Source organism: Bos javanicus, chromosome 19, assembly GCF_032452875.1.
Source record: "Bos javanicus breed banteng chromosome 19, ARS-OSU_banteng_1.0, whole genome shotgun sequence".
Lineage (NCBI taxonomy): Eukaryota > Metazoa > Chordata > Mammalia > Artiodactyla > Bovidae > Bos > Bos javanicus.
The window spans coordinates 49,223,972-49,251,272 of NC_083886.1; the positions used below are offsets into that span (position 1 = coordinate 49,223,972).

General features: G+C 56.2%; 1 protein-coding gene and 1 long non-coding RNA gene across 5 annotated transcripts; one reads left to right on the forward strand and one right to left on the reverse strand.

The window, feature by feature from the left end:
* The first annotated feature begins 5,987 nt into the window (after positions 1-5,987).
* Positions 5,988-27,242, forward strand: ACE (angiotensin I converting enzyme). 4 transcript variants are annotated; one of them, XM_061392294.1, is made up of 25 exons: positions 5,988-6,902; positions 7,551-7,718; positions 8,338-8,431; positions 8,838-8,981; positions 9,380-9,571; positions 10,089-10,186; positions 10,532-10,704; positions 11,071-11,294; positions 11,597-11,741; positions 12,027-12,125; positions 12,374-12,496; positions 13,055-13,266; positions 13,883-14,019; positions 14,848-15,006; positions 15,306-15,393; positions 17,182-17,325; positions 17,479-17,670; positions 20,252-20,349; positions 20,549-20,721; positions 22,807-23,030; positions 23,303-23,447; positions 24,168-24,266; positions 26,055-26,177; positions 26,444-26,631; positions 26,798-27,242. In XM_061392294.1, the coding sequence occupies exons 1-25, from the start codon at positions 6,654-6,656 to the stop codon at positions 27,025-27,027; spliced, it is 3,921 nt and encodes a 1,306-aa protein (XP_061248278.1). In that variant the 5' UTR covers positions 5,988-6,653; the 3' UTR covers positions 27,028-27,242. The 4 variants fall into 4 exon arrangements, with proteins under 4 accessions (XP_061248278.1, XP_061248279.1, XP_061248281.1 ...); XM_061392295.1 differs by lacking the exons at positions 5,988-6,902; positions 7,551-7,718; positions 8,338-8,431; positions 8,838-8,981; positions 10,532-10,704 and having other exon boundaries at positions 9,399-9,571; XM_061392297.1 differs by lacking the exons at positions 5,988-6,902; positions 7,551-7,718; positions 8,338-8,431; ... (7 more) ...; positions 12,374-12,496; positions 13,055-13,266 and adding an exon at positions 13,288-13,790.
* On the reverse strand, positions 6,767-10,091 carry LOC133232620 (uncharacterized). The gene is made up of 3 exons (XR_009731412.1): positions 9,565-10,091; positions 7,524-7,700; positions 6,767-6,856 (listed from the first exon to the last, which is right to left on the reverse strand). It is a non-coding gene; the product is annotated as an uncharacterized LOC133232620 (long non-coding RNA).
* Positions 27,243-27,301: the final 59 nt, after the last annotated feature.

A 27,301-nucleotide genomic window follows, 5' to 3' on the forward strand; every position in this document is an offset into this window, starting at 1 on the left:
TACCCAGAATATATAAAGAGCTGTATGAGTCAATGAGAAGGTGGGAGTGGGGGGCAAAGGAAACAGCAATAGCACAGAAGAGGAAGCACAGTTGCCCCATAAACATATGAAAAGATATTCAGCCTCATTAGCAACAAAGGAAAGAAAGTCTGTCTTGCCCACATTGGCATAAATTTTAAAAATAGGAGAATCACTAAGTATTGATGAAGGTGTGGAGCGGTGTGGGAACTCCCACCCACTGCCAACCGGAGCTCAGATCAGTACAACAATTTTAGAAAGCAGTTTGACATTCGGACACCCTTGAACTTTGCCATGTCTCTGAACATCTGCATATCCTTGGCTCAGCAATTTTAACTCCCTAGAGCCATATTTCTCAATATTGAGGAGCAGTTTCGGTTTTGTTTTGATTTTTCATTTGTTGGGGGAATAATACTTTTGTAAAATACGGTAAAAATGAATTCCTTAAAATGCGGTGAAAACATACAGTATACAACCCCTGATATCTTATTATTAGATTCAATAGACATCAAATTACTTATGTATATCAAGGAGATGCGTGAGAATGCTCCTGGCAAATTGTTTTGTAGCCACAGAAACAAAAAGTAACTCACATGTCCGATAACAGGATTAGAGCTTGGAGGAAAAAATGTGGAATAATCACATAATGGATTATTATGGACTATGATAAAGTTATAAATGAACTGTAATGCTGCAGTAACAACAACAATAAACTCTCAGAAGAATAATTGAGAGAGAAAAAACAAACCTTGCTGCTGCTGCTGCTAAGTCACTTCAGTCGTGTCCGACTCTGTGCGACCCCGTAGACAGCAGCCCACCAGGCTCCTCTGTCCCTGGGATTCTCAAGGCAAGAACACTGGAGTGGGTTGCCATTTCCTTCTCCAATGCATGAAAGTGAAAAGTGAAAGTGAAGTCACTCAGTCGTGTCCAACTCTTAGCGACCCCATGGACTGCAGCCTACCAGGCTCCTCCATCCATGGGATTTTCCAGGCAAAAGTACTGGAGTGGGGTGCCATTGCCTTCTCCAAACAAACCTTAGAAGACTCTAATATGATGCCTTTCATTTAAAAATATATATTTATGTATTTATTTGGCTGTAATGGGTCTTAGTTGTGACACGTGGGATCTTTGACTTTCCTTGCAGCATGCAAACTCTTGTCTGTGGCATGTGGGGCCTAGATCCCTGACCAGGGATCGAACCTGGGCTCCCTGCATTGGGAGCATGGAGTCTTAGCCACAGGGAAGTTCTCTATGATGCCTTGTTAAAAAACAACTTCATCAAAGTGTAATTTACACTTCCCTGTTGTTGCATAATTCACCCATTTTAAGTGCACAATCCAATGATTAATAGATTATTTGGAGAATTGTGCAACTACCACACTATCTAATTTCGGTGCATTTCCATCACCTTCAAAATAACCCTCGTGCCCATTTTCAGTCACTCGTCATTCCCACCCCCAGCCAACCCCTGATCTATATTCTGTCTCTGTAGATTTGACTTTGCTAGGCATTACATATAGATGGAATCATACCATATGGAGCCTCTTGTGTCTGGGTTCTTTCACTTAGCATTATGCTTTTGGAGTTCATCGTGTTGTAGCATGTATCAGAACTTCATTCCCTTTTATTGTCAACTAATATTCTACCATATGGATCTACCACGTTCTGTTTACCCATCCGCCAGCTGATAGACATTTGGGTTGCTCCCACCATCTGACTCCTTTGAGCAACGCTGCCCTGCATGCAAGTCTTTGCACAGACATGTGTTTTCGTTTCTCTTAGGTACATACCTAGGTGACACTGTACTTGTAAGTCTCTAAAATAAGCAAATTAAAAAATGTGATGTTTAGAGATACATATAAAGTACTGAAACTCTCCTTCACAAGAGAGAGAATGAAAAAAACAGCATTCAGGGGCACGTGGGTGTGGGGCTGGGAGATGAGAGGAGGAGGACGGGACTCAGCTAGACAAGAGTCATGGTGGGTAGAGGACTTACGGGTCTGCGTTTTATTCTGCTTCATAACCTACATATACATTAGATATCATATATACATACTGTCTATATTCTACATGACATATACATTGCATAATAAGAAGACACTTGAAAAAATGAAAGCCTGTCTCCAATACTCAACAATCCACTAGGTTCTCATCTCAGGATAACCAGGCCCCCTTTCTGGCCACCTGTCCACACTGAGCCTGTTCTCGGCTCCCTCTGCTCCAGACACACTAGCCCCTTAGCTGTTCCTCAAGTCAGGGAACAACTCTTAGAGGGAGACTGGGTAAAAACGTTTGTAGCTGTTTTACACAAGAGAAACAGGCTCAAAGAGGTATTTTGCTCAGATCACAAGGCTTTTAAGTGTGGCCTGGATTTTTCTGGCCCCTGATCCAGTGCTGTTTCTCCTACGGTTGGCTTTTGGCATCCATGTGAGTTAAGGCTGAATAAATATCGAGAGGTGAGGTTGGCATGAGTTGAGAGGCCAGAGCGCTTCATGTTAGCTTGCACGTGTGGTAAGTTGCTTCAGTTGTGTCCAACTCTTTGCAACCCTATGGACTGTAGCCCGCCAGTCTCCTCTGTCCATGGGGTTTTCTGAGCAAGAATACTGGAGTGGGGTGCCATGCTCTCCTCCAGGGGAATCAGAGGAGGGAATCGAACCCTTCCCTCCTGTGTCTCCTGCATTGGCAGGCGGGTTATTTACCACTGGCGCTACCCAGGAAGCCTCTTCTTGTTAGAGGCAGGACTTGATCTGGTCTGAGAGATGAGAGGGTTTTGGTTAAGCAAAGAGGAGCAGGTGGGTATCCAGTGAGAGCACCCCAGCTCCCCTGAAAGCCAGTCAATAATCACAAGATTTCTTGATGAACGTAGAATGATGGAAGTCAACATTTGGGCACTTAAAAAAAAACTATTTACTTAAAAAAAATTTTTTTCAGCCATGCCCCACAACTCATGGGATCTTAGTTTCCGAACCAAGGATCGAACCTTAGCCTCTGGCAGTGGAAGCACTAAGTCCTAACCACTGGACTGCCAGGGAATACATTTTTTAATAACAGGTTTATTGAGATATAATTTATGTGTTATAAAATCCCCCCTTTTAAATTGTATGATTTGGTGGGTTTTAGTATATTCAGAATTGTGCAGTTGTCATTACTAATTTTAAAACATTTTCGTCATCTCATCAAGAAAGTCCATGCCATTGGCAGTCACTCTCATTCCCTCTCCCCCAGCCACTGGCAATCACTCATCTACTTCCTGGATTTGCCTATTCCAGACATTTCACGTAAATGGATTTATACAACATGTAGCCTTTCCCTTGGCACCGTGTTTCAAAGGCTCATCCATGTTGCAGCAAATAGTCCTTCATTTCTTTTTATGGCTGAATAATATTCCATGAATATACCACATTCAGATCATCTATTTCATCAGGAGATGGACATCTTAGGTTGTTTCTCATTTGGGGCTATTATGCCTAGAAATGGAATTGCAGGGTCATACGACATCTCTAACATTTTGAGGAGCTGCCAAACTTTTTTTCCAAAGTGGCTGAACCATTTTACAATCTCACCAATGATTCAAGGGCGCCAATTTTTCCATAGCCTCAACAACATTTGTTATAGTCCATCTTTTTGGCTTTAGGCCTCTTGGTGGGTGTGCTTCCCAGATGGCTCAATACTAAAGAATTCACCTGCCGATGCCAGAGACATGGGTTCGATCCCTGGGTTGGGAAGATCCCCTGGAGAAGAACCCACTCCAGTATTCTTGCCTGGGAAATCCTGTGGACAGAGGAGCCAGCCCAGTGGGCTACGGCCCACGGAGTCCCACGGAGTCGGACAAGACTTGGTGCCTAAGGCTGCACACGGACATGGCGGATATGAAGTGGTGTCTCATTGCGATTTGATCTGCATTTCCATGATGACTGATGGAGCTGTGTGTCTTTTTATGTACTTATTGATCAGGTGTGTTTCTCTCGAGAAGGTCTATTCAAATCCTCAGCCCAGTTTTAGTTAGTATGTCTTTTTATTGTTGAGGTGTAAGAGCTCTTCATACTTTCTGAACACAAGTCCTTTGTCATATTCACGGTTTGCAAATATTTTCTCCTCTTCTGTGGGTTGTCTTTTTTTTTTTTTTTTGTCCACACAGTGAGTCTTCCCTTCACCAGGGATCGAAGCCCAGAGTCCTAACCACTGGATTGCCAGGGAATTCCCTCGTGAGTTGTCTTTTCATTTTCTTGATGGTCCTTTGAAGCATGAAAGGTTTTAATTTTGATGAAGACTATTTGGTCTAATTTTTCTTTCGTCACTTGTGCTTTTGGTGGCATATCTAAGAAGCCATTGCCTACTCCCAAGATCACAAAGATTTATACTTGTTTCTTCTAGCATTTTTATGGTTTTAGCTCTTACAGTAAGTCTGTGATTAATTTTGGGTCAATTTCTGTAAATAGCATGAGGTAGGGGTCTAACCTCATTCTTTTGAGTGTAGAAATTCAGGTGTCCCAGCTCCATTTGTTAAAAAAAGACTTTCTTCCCTTTCCCCCTACCCCAAGAGTGCCATTTAAATTGTCCTCATATCCTTGTCAAAAATTGATTGACCATAAATGCAAAGGTTTATTTCTAGACTCTCAATTTTATTTTGTTGTTGGGTGTATTTTCTAAGGGATTTTTTAAAAAAATAATTTTATTTAGTTAGTTTTGGCTGCACCAAGTCTTCATTGCTATGCAAAGACTTTCTCTAGTTGTGGCAAGCAGGGGCTACTCTCTGGCCACAGTGCATGGGCTTCCCATTGCGGTGGCTTCTCTTGTTGCAGAGCATGGTCACTCGCTCATGGGCTCAGCAGTTGTGGCACATGGGCTTAGCTGCTCTGTGGCAGATGAGATCTTCCCAGACCAGGGATCGAACTTGTATCCCCTGCATTGACAGGCAGACTCTTAACTACTGGACCATTGAAGTCCCTAAGGGATATTTTTCTAACTGTGGTGATTGGTGACCTGTCCTTCCCTAGAAGAGTGATGCAGAGATGGGGAGCTCTCCAAAGCAGACTGCATTTCCTGGGCAGGTCAGGCCCTCGTGGCATCGTAATCACGTCCTCCCCCAGGATTCGGAACCCTCTCCATCGTTCTGCTGGCAGCTAGACGGCAACTGACTGAGCTAAGGGCCTTATCTCTTTACTATCCTTAAGGTTATTATAAATACCAAATAAGATAACTTGTACAAAATAATTTAGAAAGGTTTAAAAAGGTACCCAAATGTAAGTTGTATGTACTTTTAGATCATCTTCCAACCCCTTCAGCCTTTGTTTTTATGGTTTTTCAACGAGGCCAAGGCTGTTCCATGCTGAACTCAGTCCCTCACCCAGATGTTCTATAGACATGGTCACCAGGCCATGTGTCTGACCTGAAGTTGGAACACTTGCCCCCCAGCCTCCCAGATCCAGTGCTCAAGAGCTCCTCAGAGATGAGGCCCGGCTCAAACCTGGCTCCCTCCTGCTTTCCACGCTTTCTTTCCTGATAGAGGAGAAGGACTCCCTGGTTTCAAGCTAAGCCTCAGACTCTATTCTCTCTACCCTTCCTCCCACTCCAAGACCCCTGCTTTGGGGCCTGAAGGGGTGCCACTCTCAAAATCTCCCCCACCCAAGCCTTAGTTGATGGGGAGACTGTTCCCTCCTGGAAGACAGCAGCTCCCTGTGCACATGACCCACAGCCTGAAAGCCTTAGGACCACTGGATTGGATTGTGGAAACCTGGGGTGACTGGGAGCAAGCCATTCAACCTGGGTCTTAGCGTCTTCCTCTGTTGTCGCTGTGGTCATCTTTGTAGCTCTCCAAGTTGGCAAGTCTGTGTGATTGTTCTTGCCTGAGCAAATGACAGCTTGTGTGAAGGAAGCAGGTGTGCCTGTGGCTCTATGTCTCCCCTTCCAGAACAACCCCCCATTCTTTCCCCCATCTGACCGCCCCCCCCCAGTCCCCAGGTGAACCGGGGTCCCTGAGCACCCCCCCCAAGATGCCTGCAGAAGCCTAGGTGCTCCCCAGTCCATGCAGGCCACACCCAAGGCCTCGTGAAGAAGCAGGACCGGGTGACGGTCATTAACCCTGTCTCGCGGCACTAGCGACTCTGCGGACAGCTCCCCCACCTTGTCACTCCGAGCCCAGAGAGCCCCGGGCGGTAAGGCCGGAAGACTGAGCGGCAGAGGCCGCTGGGCTCCGGGTCCCTGCACCGAGGCTGAGTGATGGAAGGGGAGGGCACGCCGGCAGACTGGGGTATTCCAGCAAACTGCTGGGTCTCTCAGCTTCATAGGTGTGGGGTGTATGTGTGTGTGTTGGAGGAGGGGGGTTCTCCTTTCTAGCCTCCCCTGCGAGAGCCTGACCTAAGGCCCGTCCGCCACTCCCTCCCACCCCCACCCCAGCTGCATCTCGCCGGGGGCCGCCTCGGCTCGTCCTCGGTCCGGCGCCCCTGCCCGGGGCGGGCCAGGAAGCCTCGGTCCCCGCCCCGCTCCGTTAGGCCCGCGCGGCGGCCGGGGGACTTTGGAGCAGAGGAGGAAGCGCGGCGGGGCGGGGAGGTGGGGGTGTGTCGGAAGGCGGCCGGGTTTTATAACCCGCAGGGCGGGCGCTGCGCGGGAGAAGGGGCTGCGCTGCGCACCGCACCATGGGGGCCGCGTCGGGTCGCCGGTCGCCGCCGCCGCTGCTGCCGTTGCTGCTGCTGCTCCTGCCGCCGCCGCCCGTGATCCTGGAGCTGGACCCCGCGTTGCAGCCGGGGAACTTTCCCGCCGACGAGGCCGGGGCGCAGATCTTCGCAGCCAGCTTCAACTCGAGCGCCGAGCAGGTGCTGTTCCAGAGCACCGCCGCCAGCTGGGCGCACGACACCAACATCACCGAGGAGAACGCGCGGCTCCAGGTGGGCGCGCGGGCCCGGGGCGGGGGCGGGGCCCGGGCGGCCAATCACAGCCCGGCGGCTGGGCGCTGGGGGGGCGGAGAGTCCCCGCCCCGCGCGCGCGCCCCCGGCCCCGGAGCCGTGGGGTCGGGGCGGGGCCCGCCTGCCTCCTCTCCAGCCACCACCCCGCCCCGGTTCCCAAAGCGGTCCCCGTAGACAGGCAGTCGGTTCCCTGGCCCGGTGCTGGGCCCATGGTCCTGCCCAATAAGGAACCCAATAAATGAGGCCGGCCACTCTGACCCCGAGTCCTCCCAGGCGGCGGCGCCGGGGGTGCCTCCGGGCTGGATCCGCGGCAGTCTTGCTTAGGGTGCCCGCTCTGCTCTGGGTTCTCCACTTCTCTGGCCGCACACCTTCCCCTCTCTCCTTGTACCTGTCACCTTTCATGGCTGTCTGATCACCCTCTCCTCTCCCTCCCTCTCTTCTGGCGCGTTTCTGCTCCACCGCCTCCCTGAGGCAGACCCCCCCGCCGCCCCAGTTTTTCACCCGCAGGGCCCAGTTGAAGGGAGCAGTGCTCCCATCAGCGCCGGTCTCCAGAAGCCCTTGACCTTCCTCCCCTCCCCGAGCGCCATGGCGTCCCCTGTTTACCTTCTCGTGCCCTCCTGGTGCCCACAGGAGGAAGCAGCCTTGCTCAGCCAGGAGTTTTCAGAGGCCTGGGGCCAGAAGGCCAAGGATCTGTTCGACCCGGTCTGGCAGAACTTTACGGACCCCACGCTGCTGCGCATCATCGGGGCGGTGCGCACCCTGGGCCCCGCCAACCTGGACCTAGAGAAGCGGCAGAAGGTGGGCCTGAGGGGTGGAGGCAGAATTCCCCAGGGTACCCTCCCAGTGTCTACGGTGGTGGTGAGAGGTGGGGCTGTCTGGCCAGGAGGGACCCCAGGATCTCTACTGGCCCTGACTGCAGGGGAAGCCCCTGTGAGCAGAGTGGATTCCTGAAGTATTGATTTCCCTGGAGATGGGGTGCGAGAAGTTACTTTATATTAAAGCAAGTGTCATGGAGTAGAAAGCAAAATTCAAGTAAACAGTGGAAGATGAAACAGGGGTTTTCAAAGTTTCTCCATAGGTGGTTTGTTTTAAGGGCTTCCTCCGAAAGGTGGAGAGGGTATCAGGGTCAGGGAATGAAGGGGATTTGGTCTCAGTCAGGTGGTGGCCGAGCTCAGAATTGAACCCTGCTCCCTAGTTCTCAGGACGCCAGTTTCCCATCTCCACAGGCGGGCTCCAGTGGAAGTGAAACCCGTCCATTCACGTTCAGATATGCTCTGAGTGCCACGAGGCGGCCTTGTCCAAGCCGCATCCCCCCTCGGGGCGTCTCCCCTGTTCTCCCAGCAAAGAGAGGAGGGGGCAGCCAGATTAATTCCAAGGGCTGTTCATCACTAACATTTTCTCAACTCTGACTCCCCAGTACAACTCTCTGCTAAGCAACATGAGCAGGATTTACTCCACTGCCAAGGTCTGCTTCCCCAACAAGACTGCCCCCTGCTGGTCCCTGGACCCAGGTACGGGCCTGAGTCTCCTGTCTGTCTTCCGGGCCTTCCTGACCTTCCCCGCCACCCCTCGGCTCCCTGAGGATGGCACATTTCTGCAGAGGGGGGCGGTAAACCCAAAGGCCTGAACCTCTGATCAGGACCAGAGTGCCTGATGCCCCCACACCCTGCTCCTCCAGGCCGACTGACTTCTGGAATCTCCAGCCTCCAGCCCCGACCCCGCCCTCACGTGTGCTTTTCCTTCCCCATCACAACTGGCCTTCATCGTCGCCACCTGGTTTTCCCTTAATGGGCCCTCTCATCCCCCCAAGAGTCCTCCACAGGCCTTAGACCCCGCCGTGGTTTTCCTTACAAACCTCCTCTACTGCTGACTTCGAGGCAGCAGTCTCTGAACTGACCCTGCCCACCTGTGTCTCAGAGCTCACCAATATCCTGGCTTCCTCGCGAAGCTACGCCCTGCTGCTGTATGCCTGGGAGGGCTGGCACAACGCCGCGGGCATCCCACTGAAGCCCCTATACCAGGACTTCACTGCCCTCAGCAACGAGGCCTACAAGCAGGATGGTGAGCACACCCACCGGCCTCTGTGTGGGCACTACCCTCCCGTCTTCTGTCTCCACTGAGCCCCGAAACACACAGAGCGGCCATTACGATGACTCCCTACACTGGTCCAAGGTCTCACAGATGGTGGATGGCCAAACTGGGCTTTAGCCCCATCAGCCTCATGCTGCCCCTCCTGGCACTCCTCCCAGCTGTAGGGCTTATATGTGTCAGGACCTGTTTAGCTGGAGTTGGAGCAACCATAGTTAGAAAACTGAGAGCAGTAACCCCCAAGCTCTCCCTTGCAGTGAGCAGGCAGATACACTGGCCCTGAGCCGGGAGAATGGCCAGGTGATAGCTGGGGGGGAGGTGCCAGAGCCTAGGGCCTGAACTGCATCCCCAATGCCACCCGCCCCCTCTAGGCTTCTCAGACACAGGGGCCTACTGGCGCTCCTGGTATGACTCTCCCACCTTCACGGAGGATCTGGAACGCCTCTACCAGCAGCTGGAGCCCCTCTACCTGAACCTCCATGCCTACGTCCGGCGCGCACTGCACCGCCGATATGGGGACAGATACATCAACCTCAGGGGACCCATCCCCGCTCACCTCCTGGGTAAGGACCAGGGTCAGCCTCATCACGTTTCACCTTTCAGAGCATCGCATTGCTCACTCGCCCGCACGTGAACCTATAAAGTCGATGATCCTTATGATCAACTGCTGTTCAGAGCGGGGCTTAGGATGCGCGAGGGACGTGGCACAGGGCAGAGAGCTAGTAAAATGCAGAGCCAGGAGCCACCCTGAAGGCTTTAGCTCCAGTGGAAGAGGAGAAAGAACCCCACTTTATCCCCCAGAAAGCCAGCCCTGTGGGCCGGTGTCAGGGCTGGGGGAGGGCAGGGACCTGGCAGTCACAAAGGACCCCAGCCGCATCACCTGGGCACCTTGGCCTTTGCCAGCCCCAGGGAACGCAGAGCACTCGGGAGTGGGTGGGACTGCTGTGTGAGCCCAGCAAGCGGGCTGTGGCCCTGCCGCGCCCCAGGTCCAGACACCGGGGTGCTGTTCGGTGACACGCCTAGGGAAGCAGGCGCTGGCTGGGCTGGGCACCAAGCTGTCGGCTCCCCTCCTCTGTCTAGGGAACATGTGGGCCCAGAGCTGGGAGAACATCTACGACACGGTGGTGCCCTTCCCCGACAAGCCCAATCTTGATGTTACCAATGTTATGGTGCAGAAGGTGAGCTCGGAGTCAGGCCCTGGCAGGGGCCATGAGGGAGTCAGGCATGAGGAGCTGAGGAGCCGCAGCCTGCAGTGTGTCCCCACCGTGCGCTGGGCGCCAGTTCTTCCCTCAGGACCCCGCTGGGAGGGGAGGGTGGCAGCGAGCAGCAGGCCGCTTTTGTGTATCCTCTGTAGCCAGTAGGGGCCCGGCCTCCGGGAAGGGAGGCCACGGAGCAGAGGTGCTCTTCATGAGCATGGAACTGACCCGAGTGGGGGACCCCAGACGCACCCCCAGGGCAGCCGGGGTGGGCTCCAGCAGCTGGCCCCTGACCCGAGTGTGCCCCCCCCACCCCTCCACCCCCAGGGCTGGAACGCCACACACATGTTCCGGGTGGCGGAGGAGTTCTTCACCTCCCTGGGGCTCTTGCCCATGCCACCCGAGTTCTGGGCGGAATCCATGCTGGAGAAGCCAAGCGACGGGCGGGAGGTGGTGTGCCACGCGTCCGCCTGGGACTTCTACAACAGGAAAGACTTCAGGTCTCGATGCTGGAGGCGGCTTGCAAGGCTCCCCAAGGCCGGGCAGCCGGGCCACAGGGAGGCCAGCTCCCAGGCCCACGTCTATCCCAGCTCTGAGACCAGCCAGGAGGCTGGGTCTCTTCCAGGGCTGCAGCAGGCTGCTTTCACTAGGCAGCTCTGACAGGCAGCAGCCTTGTACCTTGGAACCAAGGGGAAAGGCTGGGTGTGGCTGGGGCAGGGTGGAGGTTTGCCTGTTTCCACCGGTTCCTGGGAGTCCGGGACAGCGCCCGCCTGGCTTCGTTCCCTCTGGCACCAGCCTCCCTGAGTGCTCTCTGGTCCCCATGCTGCCCGTCCTTCACCCTCACCCACACGCTCTCCCTGCCCCAGGATCAAGCAGTGCACGCGGGTCACTATGGACCAGCTGTCCACGGTGCACCACGAGATGGGCCACGTGCAGTACTACCTTCAGTACAAGGGCCAGCACGTCTCCCTGCGCCGAGGCGCCAACCCTGGCTTCCACGAGGCCATCGGCGATGTGCTGGCCCTCTCCGTCTCCACTCCTGCACACCTGCACAAGATCGGCCTGCTGGACCAGGTCACCAATGACACAGGTAGAGAGGACCCAGCCCAGCCCACCCAGACCCCACTGGGCCCCCCAGCAGGACCCCACTGGTCGCTGCTCACATCTGCCCGTCTCGTTTCCGCCTCTCTGCCCCACGTCAGGCAGGTCTGGGGATCCACCCAGGCCTCGAGGCCTACCCTGCATCCCAGCTCCACTGCCCAAGCATCCTCTTCCAAGCAGGACTCCATGGTCCCTGCCCAGCCTCACCTCCTGCCAGCCTCTCCCCCAGGGCTCCCTATCCCAGCTGGACTCCCCTCTCCCTCTGACCTCTCTCTTCTCATCTCCCAACAGAGAGTGACATCAACTACTTGTTAAAGATGGCACTGGAAAAAATTGCCTTCCTGCCCTTTGGCTACTTGGTGGACCAGTGGCGTTGGGGGGTCTTTAGTGGGCGAACCCCCCCTTCCCGCTACAACTATGACTGGTGGTATCTTCGGTGAGCAAAGAGGGATGGAGACGGGCCTCATCCCAGGGGCCCTCGCCACCTTCCCGGGTACCCTGCCCCCTGCCTCCCTCCTCTCCAGGAACACCTCCCCCCTCCTCCTCACAGCATTCTTCTTTCCTGCCTAAAACTCCATCAGACAGGTGGTCATCCCCAGTTCTCCAGGGTGGGGAGGGTCGGCCAGTGGGAATGCCTGCTTGGCAGCCTTTTCTGCAAAGGGAAAATCAGCCTGTGTACAACCCTCAGGTGCTAAGACAACTTAACCACATCTTTTTCCAGAACCAAGTATCAGGGGATCTGTCCTCCGGTTGTCCGAAATGAAACCCACTTTGACGCTGGAGCCAAGTTTCACGTCCCAAATGTGACCCCGTATATCAGGTATTGCCCCCAGTTCTGGCACACCTTAGTTCCTTCCCCTACGCTGGGCCCCCATATCCTGGGCTTGTCCCCATCCTCCCCTAGACCCCCAGCAACCTGGAATTTGAGTGGGCCTCTCCCCTGAGCCAAGCTCGGTTCTCAGTTCTCCCCCAAGGCAGCCCGTGGCCCAGCCTCTGCCCTGTGGAAGCTAGCTGGGCCCCAGGCAGGGGGCCTCCGCCATCCCCCTCACACCCGCCCTGTGCCTGTAGGTACTTCGTGAGCTTTGTCCTGCAGTTCCAGTTCCACGAAGCGCTGTGCAAGGAGGCAGGCCACCAAGGCCCCCTGCACCAGTGTGACATCTACCAGTCCACCCAGGCGGGGGCCAAGCTCCGGTGTGTGGGGCTGTGGGGGAGTGAGGGGAGAGCTCAGTGAAGGGTGTATCGGGAGGGGGCACCCCACCATGCCAGTGGAGGGAGTGCTTCTCCACTCCCCCTCCTTTTCTTTCTCTCATCAACTGCTTGTTGAGTGGGCTTTCTGGCTGGCATGCATGATAAGTCGCTTCAGTCGTGTCTGACTCTTTGCCACCCCATGGACTGTAGCCCGCCAGGCTCGTCTGTCCAAGGGATTCTCCAGGCAAGAATACCAGAGTGGGTTGCCATGCCCTCCTCCAGGGGATTTTCCCACCCAGGGATTGAATCTACATCTCTTACATCTCCTGCATTGGCAGACAGGTTCTTTACCACTAGCACCAGCTGGGAAGCACTTCTGGCTGGCATGGGGCAAGACAAATGTCCCCCTTTCACAGGGCTCCTAGGCCCTGAGACTTAACACTGCCATTCTTGCCACCCAGTTGGGAGAGAAGTGGCCAGAGGCGGAGCAGGTGGGCAGGGCAGCAGCCACAGACCCTGGCCTGAGAGCCCTGTGCCCACAGCACCCGCTCTGCCCAACAGGGCGCTGCTGCAGGCAGGCTCCTCACGGCCCTGGCAGGAGGTGCTGAAGGACATGGTTGGCTCAGACAACCTGGACGCTAGGCCGCTGCTCAGCTACTTCCAGCCGGTCACACAGTGGCTCGAGGAGCAGAACCAGCAGAACGGCGAGGTCCTGGGCTGGCCAGAGTATCAGTGGCGCCCACCGATGCCCGACAATTACCCGGAGGGCATTGGTAAAGCCCGGGGCAGGGTGCCGTGGGTTCTCAGCTCTAGGTTCGTGACCCAGGCCCCCAGTTCACAGTTCCCCATCAGCTTGTCCAGCCAGGCCCTGGCGTCCCCTGAGCGTTCGGCAGGGCGCTGGGGTGGAGTGGGCACATCTTTCCAGCCTCCTGGGGAGGGCGTGCCCAGATCTGAGGCCCCCTGTGGGGGGCTGGCTGGCAGGCACACTGCTCTATGAGGTCATACTGCAGGATCCGCTCTTATTGGCCGGGGGCGGGGACTGTAGGGCTCTGCTCTCCTGCGGCCATGGGCCATGGTTGGGCTGCTCCAGGACTGCCTCGCCTCCTCCTCCTCCTGCTCTGCTGTGGGCGCCCCCTCCTGGTCCCCAGTGAGGGGACCACCGGCCAGGGGACCACCAGCCAGGTGACAGTCAACCAGGAAACAACCAGCCAGGCAACAACCAGCAGTGAGACAACCATCCGCCACTCAACCACCCATCCCTCAACAATCAGCAGCCCGAAGAAAACCCAGAGCCCAAGTGGGATTGGCTGGGGGGCGGGGTGGGAAGGCCCAGGCGGCGGCGGGAGGGCGAGGGGAGGCCTGTCTGTGTCCCTCTGCTCTGTCCCGTAGACCTGGTGTCCGACGAGGACGAGGCCCGCAAGTTTGTGGAGGAATACGACCGGAGATCCCAGGTCGTGTGGAACGAGTATGCCGAGGCCAACTGGAACTACAGCACCGACATCAGCACGGACAACAGCAAGTTGCTGGTAGGGGCTCCTCCAGCCCAGTGCACGGGCGCTCCTCATCCCACAGGGCCCGTCCTCTGAAACCCAAGGCGCTACAGGATGCCCTCCCGTCCCCAACATCACCCCAGGGGGACACGTTCTCAGAGTTTGTGAAAAATCCTTGCAGCGTATTGAAAAGTGTCCAATTTCAGGTCCAGGTGGGCACACACCCAGTGCCTAACAAAGGTTGTCTTTCATTAATAATCTGTCGTTGGTAAAGGAATAATTTGTGTGGAAGTAACTGATGCCAAAGTCAGTTTTTAAAAAGACTGAAGGCTCCTGTGTGCCACCATAGCGAGGGCTACACCTGCCCCCCAACCTCGACCCCCTCCGCATCTGTGTGGCCGAGCGGAGATCATAACCAAGGTGAGCCACAGAGAAATAACATTTCGTAAAGACCCATATGTACTGGCCACTGTTCCTTGGCACTCGACATCTATTGCCTCGTGTATTCCTCAACGGTCTTGCAAAGCCAGTGACCTTATTCCCATTTTACAGCTGGGACCCTGAGGCTCAGAAGCCACAGAGAGAATGCCAAGCTGCCTCTGTCCCAACAGCATTCAAGATACGGGGTGGGGTTTCCTTCTCTGCCTCTCCCACGCGATGTCTTGCTGGATGAGGGCATGTGTACTGCACACAGGACATCACAGACAGTCCAGGCTGAGGAAGATCTTTATAGGCAAAGGCAGCAACATGATAAAGCCGCCCCCTGACACCCAGCCTCTTCGGCTCCTGCACGATGCCTCCTCCTAGGAGCCCTTTCCAGAGCTCCTCCTGGGCCTCATGATACGGCTCCCCCTGTGCCTGCAGATGGAGAAGAACTTACAGATGGCAAACCACACCGTCAAGTATGGTACCTGGGCCAGGAAGTTCGACGTGACCAACTTCCAGAATGCCACCATGAAGCGGATGATAAAGAAGATTCAGGATCTAGAGCGGGCAGCACTGCCCACCAAGGAGCTGGAAGAGGTGGGGAACTTGGGGGTAGGGTGGGGCAAAGGGGGTGGAGGATCCCAGGTCAGGAGAGGGTCCTAGCTCGAGGGATGGCATGTAGCCTTCATGCTGCTTCCTCCTCTTCAAGTTGTCCAGTCATGACTTCTGCCATGTCTGTGCACACCCCCAGACTCTCTGAGAAGGGAGGGCTTTGGGAGCCCCCTCCCCAACCCATAGCCCAGCAACCCCCCGCCCACCTCCCACCCCACGCAATGGTGCCGGGGCAAAGCAGGGGGCCAGATCTGTAGCTCGCTGCCCCTCTGCTTCCCCCACAGTATAACCAGATCCTGCTGGACATGGAGACCGTTTACAGCGTGGCCTCTGTGTGCCACGAAAATGGCACCTGCCTGCGGCTCGAGCCTGGTGAGCACACTGGGCAGTGAGCGGGAGGCCTGGGGAGGCTGGGGTGCTGTCCACGAAAGGGAAGAGTTCAGTTCTGACTCAGGAGGTCAGCACGCCCAGGAAACTCGCTTCCCTCTTTTCCACCCGTGGGGCTTCTCTGCCACTGCTTAGAACCAGCCTGGCTTCATCTCTGCGCTGGTCCCCCAGCTTCTGCTCCCTCTGGTCCCATCCTCCCTGCTCCACCCTGTGCTCTGCCCTTCAGAGCAGGTGTATCTCAAATGTTTCTCTCAGGGGCTTGGACTTCCCTCTAGGCACCTACCTCCCCTGGATCCCACCCCACCCCAAAATTGAAGCCTCAGCCTGCAGAAGCCATTCCCACCTCACTCCCTCCAAGGCCGGCAGGAATGGACCAGCTCTGGCGAGTCCTCTTCCTCTCGCAGGAGACTAGCCAGTCCTTCTTAACCTTCCCCCTTCTGAAGAAGCTCAGCCCAACACCCCAGTACCTGCACACAGAGACCCCCCACCCCCTCTGACCACGCTCCCCTCACCTTCCCAGGGTCAGGGAGCCAGAGACATAAACATTTTTCCTGAGGAATCTCCACCCAGAAACAGTCTCTTCCTGGCCCTCCGCCCAACTCCCACTTCAGAACAATCACAAATAGAAATGGAAATGGAAAATAAACAAGAGAGAGAAACAGTTTTCCTAGGACAGGGTTTGGCCTGGGGGTTGTGTATGAGGGTAGGCACGCAAGTGGGGGTGGATGTACATGTGTGTGTGTTTGTTTATGGACAAGAGTGTTAGAGGGAATGTGGCCTCCACCCCCATCAGTCAGCCCCTTGATCTGGGCCTGGGCTGTCAAATCGCTGCCGGTAGTAACAATAAGAGCATCCCCAAAACCAGAACACTCACATCAGCAGAGGACGGATGAAAAATTCTCAAAATGTGTTTTCCTCCAAACAAGTTACCTTGAATGTGCTTCCTCTGTGTAAAGGGGATGCACATAGCATATCTCAGCTCAGAGCGCGGTCAGCGAGGGGTGGATCCCCGCAGGCCTCCGTCTCCGGCCGGGTCAGGCAGGAAGCGGGGCCACCTTCACACCTGACCCCTGTGCTCACGGCCTCCTCATCCGAGCTCTGCGAAGGCTGTGTCAGCTCCATGTAACCCATAGCCCAGGAGGCCACTCATACAGGCATGGCTCTGACAGGACACGGATCCAAGGTGGTGCTTGAGTGGATCTCTGTACTTGGCCTGCACAGCGGTTATTCAGGCAGTTCAGTTACAATGTGTGAAAGGCACCCTGGGCCCCGTGGGGACGCAGAGATGAAGGAGCCCAGTCCCTGCTCAGGGTCCTCCTGCCCCCAGGCCAGCATTATCCCCATCTCACAGACGGAGAGAGGTCAGGAGGAAACCGACCGAGAACCCCCATCTTTTGACCTCCAGGCTATTTCTCCCAGGGAGGGGTTGCCAGGGGACAAACGGCGAGCAGCAGCTCTGGGGCCTGGGCCCTGGGTTTGTGCCCCGGCTTGGCCGCTTCCTGGCTAGGAGACACAGCCGTGCCACCAGCAGCTTGAGTGGAAGGAGGCTCAAGGGCACCCCTCACGGGGCTGCTGCCGCCCTGTAGTTGCCTGAGGTTGCGTCTGTGCAGTGCCGAGCCTGGGCCTGGCACCTGTAAGCCCATAGAAAGGGCACCAGCCTGTCTCCAGTTTCCCCCGACCTGTGCTGCCCCTTCCTGTCTTTTCCCAGCTCTGGAGGAGGTGGGAGGTGAGCCAGGAGCTGGGGGCTCAAGCCATCCCACCCCTCCCACCCAGATCTGACCAATCTGATGGCCACATCCCGGAATTATCAGGACCTGGCCTGGGCGTGGAAGAGCTGGCGCGATAAAGTGGGGCGGTCCATCCTCCCCTACTTCCCCAAATACGTGGAGCTCACCAACAAGGCCGCCAGGCTCAATGGTGAGTGCTCCCTGCAGGATCACCAGTGCCCTCAGAGGGTTCCTCTGAGACCCGAGAGGTGAGGGGGGCAGTCCTTGAAGGAGACAGGGAGTGCTCCAGGAACGGTCAGGTGTCCAGAGAGCCTGGGCGCACCTCCCACCCCCACCCCCACAGGCTACCAGGATGGCGGGGACTCCTGGAGGTCCATGTATGAGATGCCCTTCCTAGAGGAGGAGCTGGAGCAGCTGTTCCAAGAGCTGCAGCCGCTCTACCTGAACCTGCACGCCTACGTGCGCCGGGCCCTGCACCGCCACTACGGGCCCGACGTCATCAACCTGGAGGGCCCCATCCCAGCCCACCTGCTCGGTGAGCGCCAGCGAGACGGGCCGCGGTCCAGGGGCAGAGGGCAGACTGGGAAGGGTCTGCAGGGGACACTGGAGCCTGGGGCAGGGCAATGTTGCCAGGCCCAGAGTGGGGTGGGGGGCGGGGGTGGGAAGAAGAGCCCCCTACTTGCACTTGGTGCCACGTTTGCTATAGATCCACATGGTACCGGTCACCAGGGATGGGGCAGTGCACAGAGTTCACAGGCCTGTGCTGGGGAGACCACCTCCCAGGTCACAGAACCAGGCACCATGAGGGTGAGGAGGGGGCTGGGACTGGGAGCTGAGAAGCCCTCCCCAGGAGGGGGCTGTGAACAGACCCATGCAGGGCGAGAGGTTCTGACAGCTGGAGAAAGTAGTCATGTCAGGAGAGAGCAGGGTAGACTCGACATTCAGGCAAAGGAGCTGGGAGAGTGTTGCTGTTGCTCACTCAGTTGTGTCGGACTCTTTGAGACCCCATGGACTGCAGCACACCAGGCTTCCCTGCCCTTTACTATCTCCCAGAGTTTGCTCAAACTCATGTCCATTGAATTGATGATGCCATCCAACCATCCCACCCTCTGTCTTGCCCTTCACCCTCCTTCAATCCTTCCCAGCATCAGGGTCTTTTCCAATGAGTTGGCTGTTCTCATCAGGTGGCCAGAGTATTGGAGCTTCAGCTTCAGTCCTTCCAATGAATATTCAGGGTTGATTTCTTTTAGGATTGACTGGTTTGATCTCCTTGCAATCCAAGGGACTCTCAAGACTCTTCTCCAGCACTACAATTTGAAAGCATCACTTCTTCGGCTCTCAGCTACTTTTTATGGTCCAGCTCTCACATCCATACATGACTACTGGAAAAACCGTAGCTTTGACTATATGGACCTTTATCAGCAAAGTGATATCTCTGCTTTTTAATATGGTTTGTCCTTTTTAAAACTAGGTTTGTCGTAGTTTTTCTTCCAAGAAGCAAGTGGCTTTTAATTTCACGGCTGCCGTCACTGTCTACGGTGATTTTGGAGCCCAAGAAAATGAAGTCTGTCACTGTTTCCATTGTTCATCTATTTGTCATGAAGTGATGGGACCAGATGCCATGATCTTAGTTTATTGGATATTGAGTTTTAAGCCAGTTTTTTCACTCTCCTCTTTCACTGTCATCAAGAGGCTCTTTAGTTCCTTTTCACTTTCTGCCATAAGGGTGGTGTCATCTGCATATCTGATGTTATTGATATTTCTCCTGGCAGTCTTGATTCCGGCTTGTGCTTCATCCAGCCTGGCATTTTGCATGATGTACTCTGGATAGAGGTTAAATAATCAGGGTGACAATATACAGCTTTGGTGTACTCCTTTCCCAATTTGGAACCAATCTGTTTTTCCATGTCCAATTCTAACTACTGTTTCTTGACCTGCATACAGCTTTCTCAGGAGGCAGGTAAGGTGGTCTGATGTTCCCATCTGTTTAAGAACTTTCTGCAGTTTGTTGTGATCCACATAGTCAAAGGCTTTAGAGTAGTCAGTGAAGCAGAAGTAGATGCTTTTCTGGAATTCTCTTGCTTTTTCTATGATCCAATGAATGTCAGCAATTTGATCTCTGGTTCCTCTGCCTTTTCTAAATCCAAATTGTACATCTAGAAGTTCTCCATTCACATACTGTTGAAGTTTAGTTTGAAAGGCTTTGACAGTTACCTTGCTAGCATGTGAAATGTCCCCTCAACTTGGGGACCCTCATTCTCCCGGGGTTGTAAACTCAGATGCCCTGAGTGCATGAAATGGGCAGTCAGAGACAACAAGGGGTGGCAGGGACTGGGCAAGCAGACGCCACGGGGTTCCTGTGTCTGTCGGACCATCAGGCCCTCTTCCTGGGGGGCTCCTCACTGTGAACAGAGAGACCAGATGGGACCACACACCGTTTACAGATCATGAGGGAGACCCCATTCCAGCTTTGGGTCTAGTTCTTTGCAGCTCAAGAGACCAGCCACCCTTGGTCTCTCTGTGGTTAGACCAGAGGATGCCAGCTCATTGGCCGAGAAACACAGACCCCAAGAAGGAAAGCAGGTGCCCACTGGCCTGGGAGCTGGGCTTAGAGCAGAGCTTGCGCCCCCATCCCATTCTGGCTTCTCACTCACTCCTACCTTCACTGGCGTGCACCCATAGGCTCCACTCAATGTCAGCTCAAGCTTAGTCTCCTTTGGCCCTGAAGGTGGTAGTTGCTCAGTTGTGTCTGACTCTTTTGCGACCCCATGGACTGTAGCCTACCAGGCTGCTCTGTCCATGGGATTTCCTAGGCAAGAATACTGGAGTGGGTTGCCATTCCTGTTTCCAGGGGATCTTTCTGACCCAGGGATTGAACCCAGGTCTCCTGCATTGCAGACAGATTCTTTACCATCTGAGCCACTTGGGAAAGCTTCTTTACTCTTGTCTTGCCCTAAATGCTGAGACATCAACCTCTCCTAAAGGAGGGCAGTTGGGTGGTTCTTTTAATTTTGGTTTTGTGCTGGATCTGGCCCCTCACGCTGTGTGACGGTGCTGAGCCTAAAACGCAACACTGTCTCCCCTCTCTCTGCCTCTCGTCCTCTGCCTGCCTCCAGGGAACATGTGGGCACAGAGCTGGTCCAACATCTATGACTTGGTGGCACCCTTCCCTTCAGCCCCCAAGATGGATGCCACGGAGGCCATGATAAAGCAGGTCTGCACTGGCCCCCTCCTCGCACACCTGCTCCTCTAGGGTGGCCCCAGGGTGTGGGGCGGGGAGCCCTGCCCCAGGGGGAGAGGGCCCCCTAATTCAGGAGCTGCTTCCAGCTTGGCCCTCCCCCCAGGCCCTCCCACAGTGGCACACAGTCTGTCCCCACCGTCCCCAGCTTCGGCAGAGCTCCGTCTGTTTGTAGGGCTGGACACCCCTAAGGATGTTTAAGGAAGCAGACAATTTCTTCACCTCCCTGGGGCTGCTGCCCATGCCCCCTGAATTCTGGAACAAGTCGATGCTGGAGAAGCCGACCGATGGGCGGGAAGTGGTGTGCCACGCCTCCGCCTGGGACTTCTTCAACGGCAAGGACTTTAGGTGCGTCCGGGCTGCAGGTCCTGAGCCCAGAGGCCAAGGAGACGAGTCCGAGTCTGAGCTGGGGGCAGAGGGTTCAGAGAGGTGGGCCTGGCCTCAGCATGGCCACCAGCTTGTGGCAGGGGAACCCCATCCACCACACAAGGGTCTCCTTGAGCACTGACCAGCTGCGTCAGCTCAGGGTTCCAGGTCGCAGTTCTGGGGGTGAGCCTTGTGTGAGCCGCCAGCCAGCCTCCCTCTCGGGCAGGCCCTGGGCACAGCGGGCCTCTCCCTGCTGCCTGTGCCTTGAGATAGGGGAACACACGGGGGTGTGGGGGCTTCACACAGATCTGCTCGCACCTCTGACAGGGCTCAGGAGCTGTCTTCATTGGTGGACAGTGTTGCAGTTACTGCTCTGAATCACACCAGCCCAAAACCCAGGGCTATAAAACAACTATTTGACTGTGCTCATGATTTTTTAATTATTATTTTGAATGTATTTATTTATTAATGGCTATGCTGGGTCTTTGTGGCTGTGCGAGGGCGTTCTCTCGTTGAGGCAGGCAGGGGCTCCTCTCCAGTTGCAACATGCGGGCCTCTCACCGTGGTGGCTTCCCTCATTGCGGCTCACAGGCTCCAGAGTGTGGACTCAGTAGTTGGGGCTCATGGGTTTAGTTGCCCCGTAGCATGTGAAATCTTCCCCTACCAGGGGTCAAACCCGTGTCCCCTGCATTTGCAGGCTGGTTCTTAACCACTGGACCACGAGGGAAGTCTGCTAGTGATTGTATGGGCCAGGGATTCAGGCACTGCTCAGTGGGAGTGGCTCATCCTGCCTTTCAGGGTGGAGACCTTTGCTGGGGCAGCTCTGATGGCGGCAGAAGGCTGGCATGGCTCAGCGGGGTTTCGGCTGTGCTCCTGGCTGTCAGCTGGCTTCCTTGGTTTTTCTGTGTGGCACATGCTGGGGCAGGGACACTCATGTGGGTTCCTGCATTCACGTGCTGGGTGCCTGGGCTGGCATGGCTGGAGCAGCCGGGGTCTGGCCGGACATCTCTCTCTAGGAGAGCTTGGATGACCTCATGTGGTGGCAGCCTCAGGCGGTCAGATTTCTTACCCAGTGGCCAGCATCCACAGAGCAAAAGCAGCCAGATTTCTTAAAGACTATGTTAGTCCAGAACTGGGACAGGTCACCTCTGCCACATTTTATTGGCTAAAGCAAGTCACAAGATTCAACCAGTCACAACCCAGGTTCAAAAGAAGATTAAGAAGTTTCTACCTCTTGGGAGAAGTGGCAGAGATGGTGAAGTATCTCTGATGAGAAGAGTGGACTCAGAGGTCCTGGAACAAAGTAGGCAGGTTCACTGGCTCCCCTGGCCTTGGGCTCTTCCTTCAGAGGCGTGGAGACCAGAGCTTCAGGGCTGGGCGCAGACAGACTCTCAAAGTTGAGGTCTCCTTGGGGAACCTCGCTCGTACAGGGAGTTCTAACAGAAGGTGGGCAGACCCCAACTTGTCACTGGGGCAGCTCTTTCCACTCACCATAGAATAACAAAAAAAGGGGTCCACTGAGATGAAAAGCTCTGGTTAGATCCAAGGGTAAACTTCCTCAGCTCACAAAAGGTGGAAGGGGAAGTGGAGCCCCTGCTCGGACAGCTCGGCAGATGTCCCATCAGTCCTGGCCCTGAGAAATCCCAGGGTTATCTGCCTGCTGGCATCGGGCATGTGGGGTGCAGAAGAGCCCAGACACCATGGTTTCCTTCAGGAAGTCTGAGACCAGGGAGAGACAGACCGTGAGAAGAGGAACCACAGGACCCACGTCCTGGAAAGTCACTGAGCGTGACTGAGGGTCCCCGTGCCTCCAGAGCACATACCTCGCACAGTCAGAAAGCCACACACACAGCAGTGCAGGCTCAAGGTGTTCAGGGGAGCTGGAGGCAGGGAGTGGCCTGGAGGACCATGCTGTAGGAGTTTCCAATCCCCAGATCGCCTCCATTTCTCCTTTTGGTTTTCCTCCCCATGATGCTGTGGCGGTCCTGGGGACCTGCTCTGCGAGCAGGGTCGGCCGCTGCCTTTGCCCAGGGCTCCTTGCTGTCTCTCTCCCACCCCGTGCTCCAGGATCAAGCAGTGCACCTCGGTGAACATGGAGGACCTGGTGGTGGCCCACCACGAAATGGGCCACATACAGTACTTCATGCAGTACAAGGACTTGCCCGTGACCTTCCGGGAGGGCGCCAACCCCGGCTTTCACGAGGCCATTGGGGACGTGCTGGCCCTCTCAGTGTCCACCCCCACGCACCTGCACAAGATCAACCTGCTGAGCAGCGGGGACGGCGGCTACGGTGAGCGAGGAACGGGGAGATCCAAGCGGGCAGAGGGGCCGAGAAGCGGCAGCGAGCTTGGGAGGCAGAGAGGAGGCTCCATGGGCCACAGGCGGTGCCAGGACAGAACACAGGGAGCCAGGGGACAGCCAGCGGGGAGAGCAGGAGGGAAAACCCGTCCCAAGAGGCAGGTCGCCCCACCCATTCCACCCACCGCACACCTGCTCAGCCCCCTGCTAGGCTATGGCGGGAGGCATCCCTGGATCTGACGTCGGGCTCCCTTCTCTTGGCAGAGGAGGATATCAACTTTCTGATGAAGATGGCGCTCGAGAAGATCGCCTTCATCCCCTTCAGCTTCCTCGTCGACCAGTGGCGCTGGAGGGTGTTCGATGGAAGTGTCACCAGGGAGAACTACAACCAGGAGTGGTGGAGCCTCAGGTTCTAGAGCCCTGCTGCGGGGTGTGGGCCGGGGGTCTCCACGGGGTATATGCCGGCACCTGCGTCTGTGTGTACCTGGTGTGTCTGTATGTGTGGTGTCTAGGGGAGTGTGTGTGTGTGTGTATGTGCGTGCCTGTGTTTGTATGTACGTGGCATGTCTGTGTGTACCTGGTGTGTCTGTGTGGCATGTAAGTGTGTGTCTGTGTGTGTGCCTGCATATGTGTGTACCTGGTCTGTGTGCATGGTGTCTAGGTGTGTGTGTGTGCTTGTGTCTGTGTGTACCTGGTGTGTCTGCCTGTATAGTGTCTAGGGGTGTGTGTGTGTGTGTGAGCGACGGGGTACCTGGGGGCAGGGACTCACAAAGGCACAGCTTGCAGGAGTTGTCAGCACCCTGTGCAGGCCCAGGGCAGGCACCGTATTGCAAATCAAGAACACCAACTCTCCCAGCTTGATTCTCCCCAAAAAGTGAAAGTGTTAGTCACTCAATCATGTCTGACTCTCTGTGACCTCATAGACTGTAGCCCGCCAGGCTCCCTGTCCATGGGATTTTCCAGGCAAAAATACTGGAGTGGGTTGCCATTCCTTTCTCTAGGATTTCTTCCCAACCCAGGGGTCAAACCCAGGTCGCCTGCATTTTTGATGGATTCTTTACCGTTTGAGCCACCAGGAAGTGCTGATTGTCCCCAAACCCTCCCTCTAATGTGTCTTCCTCCTCCACAGGCTGAAGTACCAGGGTGTCTGTCCCCCACTGGCCAGATCTCAAGATGACTTTGACCCAGGGGCCAAGTTCCACATTCCTGCAAGTGTGCCTTACGTCAGGTAACAGGAAAGGGAGGAGGGCGTCTGGAGGGGCAGCGCCTCCGAGTGGTGTTGAGACACCTTTGCTACCCCTTCCAAGAGCTACCTGCTCCAGGAGCTACCGTCAGGGCAACCTGGGGACCCGTGTGTGGTGCACTGTGTCTGGGCCTCTCACCTGTAACCAAGACTGACGTTGTTTCACTCTTGTGATACCATGAGAGCCCCCGCCCTCCAGACGGTTGAAAACAGAAAGTTCACTATAACCAGCTAATGGTTACAAGACCTTGGTTAGTTAACGTGAACCATGACCCATGGCCAGACCATGCCCTGAGCACTATTTTCTCATTTTTACAGCATTCTGTTCCCTTATATGTATTGAACATATTTCCTGTGACATAATTTGAGTTGTACCTGGGGACCTTCTACCCACTGGAGCTAGGACTAGAGGCCCAGCTGGATGGAAGCCTGTATTGTTAGGGGTATGGGGTCACAGCCTTGGGATTAGACAGTACAGGTTCAAATCTCATCTCCATGACTGTTCCCTTGAGTAAATCCCTCCATCTCTGCGAGCACCAGCTTCCTCACCTGTGGAATCCCATTTCATAGGATCGTTGCAAGAGTTCACATCTTAGCACACAGTTGTAATACAGAACACGCTTGGGGACTGGTGGCCATAACCCACCATCATTAAATCACTGTCTTAAATGGAATGCGGAAACACAGCAGCGCCATCAGTCGTGCAGCCACCACGTGCATGCGCCCAGTCAGCCCCTCTCCCTCTGCGTGCTGCAGGGGAGCGCTGGCTGGGGGCTGGGAAGTGTGATTAGAGGAGCTGGAGCCCTCCCTCGAGGCAGGGATCTGGGGCAGAGGGCCCCTGTGCTCCCCAGGCCAGTGAAGGAGGGCTTATGTCCATCATGCCCAGCCTTCTACCCCAGCACCTGGCTCAATGTCAGCACAGTCAGGAGCTAATAAATAAGCATGAGGTGGGTAAGCTCTGTGCCTGAGTCCAGGAAGGAAGAGAAAGCCTGCTCAGAGGCTCCAGGGAGCAGCGGGGGGAGCAGGGAGCCAAGGAGAGTCAAGGGCACCTCCATGCAGGCCTGACCAGCCAGTGTGCCAGGGTGACCTACAGAGAGACCCTCCGCCCGCCTTCCCAACAGGCTTCTGAGCTCCTGAGCTGGCACTCACTTTCACACAGAAGCCGGCCCACGTGATGGCTAGCTTCCCAGCTTAGCACAGATAATTCTCCAGGAGGCAGCGGGCAAAGGGATCGCCCTCCAGATTCTGACCAGCAGCCTTAGCAAAGCACATACAGGAAAGGCCAGGAAAGACAGTGCACCTGACTTGTGCCCAGCCTTCCCGTCTGCACTGCTGGTTCAGGACATTCCAAACCTCCCCACATTCAGAGAGGCTGCCCCTCCTTGACCGGCAAACTCCTGCAGGGAATTCTCACTGCTTTGGGATAAAGGAGGTCATTTGGGCTGGCTTCCCTGCCCCGTCAGAAGCATGACCCTGTAGGCAACGCCTCAGGGACAGAGATGTCATTTCTGTGTCCAGAGCAGCCCGCCACATCTCTGATGGGCTCTGCCCCCACTCGGCCTCACGCATGAGCATCCCTAGCTCTAAGAGTCTCTCCCAAGATGCTCCATGCGGAGGCAGCTCTGTGGTGAGAGGCGGGGAAGGAGGCCTGATGACTCTGCAGGCCAGGACGGGCTCACCCTGACGCCATGGCAGGCAGCAGGAGGCAGGGTGGCTGGGGCTCGAAGGCGCTGCCCCCAGCGCCCACCCCAGGCCTCGCCTGCCCCCCTGCAGGTACTTCGTCAGCTTTGTCATCCAGTTCCAGTTCCACCAGGCGCTGTGTCAGGCAGCGGGCCACCAGGGCCCCCTGCACAAGTGTGACATCTACCAGTCCAAGGAGGCCGGGAAGCTCCTGGCGTGAGTCTCCTCTGGCCTTGCTCTGACCCCTGTCCTCCCCACGATGACCTACTTCCCAGTGGAGCTCTTCCCAGAACATCTACCATGGCCTCGGCCAGGGTCACCCTTTCCCCAAAGCCCCAGACCTGCCCAGGCCCTCAGTCCCGAGTGGGGAGCGGAGGCTGGGGGCGGGGATAGAGAGCGCTGGTGTGAGACTGGGACGGGGTGGGACAGGGAGCCTCCCAGCCTGTCCCTCTGACTCGGTTCCCCGCCTGGGGCTCCCCCAGGGATGCCATGAAGCTGGGCTTCAGTCAGCCGTGGCCCGAAGCCATGCGGCTGATCACGGGCCAGTCCAACATGTCGGCTGCCGCCATGATGACCTACTTCAAGCCGCTGCTGGACTGGCTCGTGACGGAGAACGGGCGGCACGGGGAGAAGCTGGGCTGGCCTCAGTACAACTGGACGCCAAACTCGGGTACCGCCACCCACCCCCCTGGGCCCCGGGGCAGCCCCTGGGCTCGCTCAGGGCTGGGGCCCTCCCAAGATAAGGCAGGTTGGAGTCCCGCCGCCGCGCTCAGGGTTGGGGAGCCAGCGGTGTGCCCGGCCCGGCCCAGCGCCTGCTCTCGTTCCTCCCCGCCCAGCTCGCCTGGAAGGCCCCTTCGTGGGCTCCGGCCGCGTCAACTTCCTGGGCCTCAACCTGGAGGAGCAGCAGGCCCGCGTGGGCCAGTGGGTGCTGCTCTTCCTGGGCGTCGCCCTGCTGGTGGCCACGCTGGGCCTCACCCAGCGGCTCTTCAGCATCCGCCACCACAGCCTCCGCCGGCCCCACCGCGGGCCCCAGTTTGGCTCCGAGGTGGAGCTGAGACACTCCTGAGAGGAGACCGGGAGGGGCCCTGCGCTGCTCCTGACGCTCACCCCAGCCCCCCGCCCTCCTCCTGCCCCCTCCTCCTCCTGCCCCCGCCCCCCGCCAGTCCTCTGGACCTCCGGCCACCGTGGCCTCTGCCCCCCGGTCCCCAGAGACCCAGAGTCTCCCTCACGTGGCACCCTCTCCCCGTCTCCCTGTGGATACAATTAAAGGTCCTGCCTTCCCATCCGCGTCTGTGTCCCTCACGGGGAAGCTCCCTCGCTTCCTGCCAATCAAGGGCGTC

Coding starts and splice junctions, on each gene's coding strand:
- ACE (XM_061392294.1), top strand. CDS start 6,654: ATGGGGGCCGCGTCGGGTCGCCGGTCGCCGCCGCCGCTGCTGCCGTTG. Junction 14,020..14,847: donor CGGACAACAGCAAGTTGCTG/GTAGGGGCTCCT, acceptor CTGTGCCTGCAG/ATGGAGAAGAACTTACAGAT. Junction 26,632..26,797: donor CAACTGGACGCCAAACTCGG/GTACCGCCACCC, acceptor CTCCCCGCCCAG/CTCGCCTGGAAGGCCCCTTC.